This window comes from Carlito syrichta, unplaced genomic scaffold (assembly GCF_000164805.1).
Source record: "Carlito syrichta isolate Samal-C Ts95f unplaced genomic scaffold, Tarsius_syrichta-2.0.1 Scaffold315407, whole genome shotgun sequence".
NCBI lineage: Eukaryota > Metazoa > Chordata > Mammalia > Primates > Tarsiidae > Carlito > Carlito syrichta.
This window is the reverse complement of record NW_007259503.1, coordinates 859,651-864,323: the sequence shown is the minus strand read 5'-3', so window position 1 is coordinate 864,323 and position 4,673 is coordinate 859,651. Positions and strand designations below refer to the sequence as shown.

At 48.3% G+C, this 4,673-nt stretch overlaps 1 protein-coding gene across 1 annotated transcript in view; it reads right to left on the bottom strand.

Annotated features, from left to right (window-relative positions):
- Positions 1-4,673, bottom strand: part of EPB41L4B (erythrocyte membrane protein band 4.1 like 4B) — a 159,979-nt gene that overhangs the window by 20,482 nt on the left and 134,824 nt on the right. The window contains exon 22 of the mRNA XM_021706305.1: positions 2,948-3,025. Coding sequence (XP_021561980.1) covers positions 2,948-3,025 — 78 coding nt within the window. The remainder of the gene's footprint in view (positions 1-2,947; positions 3,026-4,673) is intronic.

Below are 4,673 nucleotides of genomic sequence, written 5' to 3'. Positions count from 1 at the left end.
CCACTCACCTCAGCCTCCCAAAGGCACGGGATTATAGGCTGAGCCACTGAGCCCGGCTTCCTTGGATTTCTGATGCTGGGAGAAGATGGAGGGAACATGACCAGGCAAAGAGAGAAGCAGACTGCTGGAGCCCCTCTTCCTCTCCAGGACCCTTTAGCACTCATAGAAACAGGATTCTGGAGCAAAGTAAGGTCAGAGCCAAGGGTGCTAAGGAAAGCCCAAAATGGAGTGAACTCTGGCCAAAATGCCATGCCTCCAGGATACCTTCTCCCTGAGGCCTGTGGACAAGACTCACGCCTCAGATGCTTCATCCTGAAGATGCATTTCAACTGCCCACTTTAGTTGTAATGTGATGGCTATGTCTCAGTGCAGTACAAGAACCTCAGCTGTGCCATTCCCGGGCAGTGCAGCAGCCTGAACCCCGTTTCAGAGCTAAGTCAGAATTGCTCAGAGATATAAGCAGGGTGTCCTGGAGAGAGGGAATGAGCTTCCTGTTGCTTATGGGGTATAAGCAGAGGCTGGACAGTCATGTGGCAGGCATTTATACCTTGGATCAGGGAACTTCTGGGGCCCTGCCAGATGCTGCTGCCTTTCTAATCTCATCTGTTATGTCCAAACAAAGAAAAGACAATTTACATTGATAAGTAATGAAATCTACAAGCTGGACCTGTAAGATGATAGTTTCTAAAGGAGTCCTATTGCTCTTGTCAAAGCCACAGTGCATTTTTTTATAAACTGACCCTAGTTCTCAGATCCACTAGGTCCTTTAATAAGTACTCAGTACTTTTGTTCATGCTGTGCTTTCTACAAAGAATAGCTTGGTCCACTTTCCTCACCTGGCAAGTTTCCTATTCATACTTGAAAACCCTGGCACATGAGTCTTCCTCTCCCTGGTACTCCCAGGCAGGGTTAGACACTGAGCCCCACAGCAGTAGCAGTTCATACAGACTCTCTTATGGCATTCACCACAGCATATTTCAGCAGCCTGGAAGTTTCCCACATACCCAACTCTGAGGGCTCTTCCTCCACTAGTTTCTATTCCTGCCAGGCATGCTTTCTTCAGTGTGGCCCTCAGACCTTAGCTTTCTCTTCCTTTTGCCTTCATAGGCCCTCAGCTTCCATCCTAGGGCTTCTCAGGTCCCTGTGGGGATGCGGTCTTCTAGCTAGATGGATGTCTTCAGACTGCTGCTTGGGCTTCCATCTCCCACAAGCAGGCCTTCCTGGGATGTAAGGCCTCAGCTGGGATACTCTGTTGGGATACTGATGTGGCATCAGGCCCAGGTGACCTAACTTCCTGTCCCTTCTTCCATACTCTTCGACTTTCCCAATCTGGGTTGTGCTTTAAATGTAGCCCCTCTTCCAGGCATTGCTTTTTTCCCTGAATGGTAAGTTCCTAAAGAGGAGATCAGACTGAGTCTAATCTGACATAGAAAGCGCCAGAAGAAGAGCCAGGACACCTGGATACCAGCTGTGTGATTACCCCTTCTGGGACTCAATTTCCCATCTGTGCAAAGGAGTGATGAGGTGATGCAGGAAGACCCTTTGTTCCTGGATTCCTCCATTTGAAAAGCAGAGAGAAAGACCCTTCCCTCTGTGTACCACCTTGGCACGCTTGTCCAATTTGTCCAAAGGATAGCTGCTATGTCTACTTGAACACAGGAAGGGGTAACTCTGAAGCTTTCAAGAGCAAGGATCACCCATGGTCAGTTCTTAGCTATCTATCCTGCCTTGAAGCTCTCAGACTGCACCAACTCCCTAGATGAGAAGGACAACTGTATAAACAATTTCCTTATGCCAACTGACCAGGAACAGTGGTAACTCCTAAAGCCTGGACAGCACTTTGCCCCATTAGTCCTCTCTTGAAAGCCTTCCAGGATCCTTCCCATCTACCACACTCCTCCTCCAGCAAGCTGACCCTGATTGACTCCCTGAATGACTGAATGACTCCCAGTTCTGCCTCCTCCCTTATCTTCTACATAGCTGTCAACATTGTCTATGACTGCTTATCAACCTGACTTCCCCTCTAGCCTCAGCTGCCCTTTCTGCCCCAAAGCCTAACACATGACAGGGCACACAGTCGACTCTCAGGAGATCATTTTTTACTTGGCTCAAAATTTGACCCACAGTCCAAATTTGTGGATTGTGATTCATACTCAAGCACAATCAGATATCAGGCTGAGCCCAGCCAAAGATATATCCAAGTTTGCCTGGGTCATCTACTAATATTAATAATACCTTGCATAACTTTGTGGTGCTTTCTATTCTCAAAGGACTCCCTCTCCCTCAATCATGTGATCCTGACAGCCTTCCTGAGAAATAGACAGTGATATCCTTATATTATAGGAAATGGGGGGTGGTTATCGAATGGAAAGGAGAGCAGAGATTGGAGACAGGTCTGGCCTGTGTGACTCCTGGTTTGGTGTTCTGTCCCCTAAAAGGGGGTTCTCACCTACAGGGGTCCCACAAGGGCCACCATCCCTAAGGGGGGACCTGTAGGCAGAGGATGGACAATGGTGGGAGGTGCAAGGGGCCTGGTAAGCTGGGGTGCAGCCTTGAGCCAGTGCTTCAGACCAGATTGTTGGAAGCAGTGGCAAGGGATGCCCCTTGGGTGGGCATGCAGGGTGCGGCCCAGGAAGCCAAGAAGCTGAGACTCCAGCACCGAGAAACCCTATAACACTAGAGGAACAGTAGACAAGTCGGGGCATGACCCCTGCAATCACCCTCAGAGCAAAGGGTGCAGCACCCCATCCTCACTCAAGGGCTCTGAGAGGTGGAGAGACCCTTGGTGCCTGAACTCTGGATGAAAGCTGATCCCTGAGCCTCCAGGACAAGAGGAAGAACCTTTCCAACAGCAACGCCCACCTCCGTCCATCCGTCCATCCGTCCCACTGCCAAGATGTTTCTATGGACTATGGCTTTTCTGGTTTTAGCAAAATAGGAAGTTTACCAGAGGAGTGGCTTCAGTGAAATCCATCAGAAGGTCACCCGGCTCCAAGGTGAAGGCACCTCCTCGGTCAGAGGGGCTCTAGGACGGCAGACAGAAATATCCCTGGTTAGTGACGGCACTGAACTGACAACGAAATTCACCAGAAAAGACAGAGGTTCCAACTTCTTCTCTAAACTGAACTCATTAGCATGCCAATCCTCCTCCATATTTCTAGCTCAGTAGTGTACAAAATATTGAGACTGAACCCTGAATTTTTTCTGAAAACTTCATAGGTAGAAATAGGTGTGGGGTAGGGAAATGTTCTTTTTAAAGCTGCAAACAGCTTTTCTTAAGCACTCTGCTTTTGTAACTGGTCTTTTGGGGGAAAACACTTGAAAGAGTCCTTTGAATATATAAAGAGAGTGCAAAGACTTTGTCCTGGATTAGAAGGATCAAATCCAGGATCCCAGAAGCTAAACGAAGCTGCATAGTAACAGGGAAGATCTTCAGGGTGGGTGAGTGGCACGTTAAAAAATTATGTTGCTTATTTTTGGAAAACGTTTTGTCCTCCAGTTCTGGGTCTAAGCTGCATTGGATGGCTAGAGGCCTTTTGAGGGAGAAAAAATGGGCCCCATCTACTCGGTGCAAGCAGGGCCCTAAGGGGAGAGATGGCCAGGAGAGGGAGCCCTGTGGCCTTAGTAGGATGCTGCCTGCATCTCCACCTCCTTCTGTTGTGTAAATGTTCCAGCCTAGTTTTAACCACAGCGTGGGATATATGACAGGAGACTGTGTCCACACTTGGGACAAAGCTGTACAGGTGACTCCCCATGGCAGAAGGGAATCCAGTTTGTGATGCCTGGAGATAATCTACAGAGAAGCAGAGAGCATCAATCTGGACTAGTTACTGACTGAAGGGTCCAGCCAGGTTCCCATGAGGAACATGGAGGTATTTCCGGAGATGCCTGGAGAAGGAGTAGGTGAAATATAGGCTTTGGTTATGCAGAATATGGGCGTGGGCTGTCATTATTTCACTGCAACCAGGAATTGTGATCCTTGAAATTACAGAACCCTTAGGCATCCAGTTTGCACAAGCATTTTAACTTCCACTGGACCTGACTCTAGCCCATTAGCAGGGCAAAGTAACATCTTACTCCTATTTTTAGGAAGAAGAAACTGAGGTTTGGAGAAAAGGGGCTTTGGAAGTGATAGTTCTGTTGTGTGGTGAGAAGCTGGGAACACCCTCTGGAGTTCTGGTCTTGCCTCCAGGGCACCTGTCCCACACCTGTGTGACTCCTGACAAAGTCATCTTTCCTCAGTGTGGTTGCAGGGATTATCTAATGTGACCTCAGACTCACATTCACTCGGATAGCAATAAGTTCGACTGTATTTGGACCAATTGCCCAAGAATGGCTGTAGTTAGAGGTCACTCAAAGAAAACCAACAGAAATATCTTGTGTAAAGCCTCTGTCACAGTCCATTCGATCTCCAGCAATTTCTTGGAATTCTGAATCAACAATTGGATAATATTTCCTATTTTCATTTTTTTTTTAATTGGAGTCTCACTCTGTCACCCAGACTGGAGTGCAGCAGCACGCTCCCGGCCACCGCAGCCTTGACCTGCAGGGCTCCGGCGATCCTTCTACCTCAGCCTTCCAAGTAGCTGGAACCACAGGTGTGCATCACCACACCCGGCTAATTTTTTTTTTTGAGTTGGAGTCTCACTCTGTCGCCCAGACTGGAGTGCAGT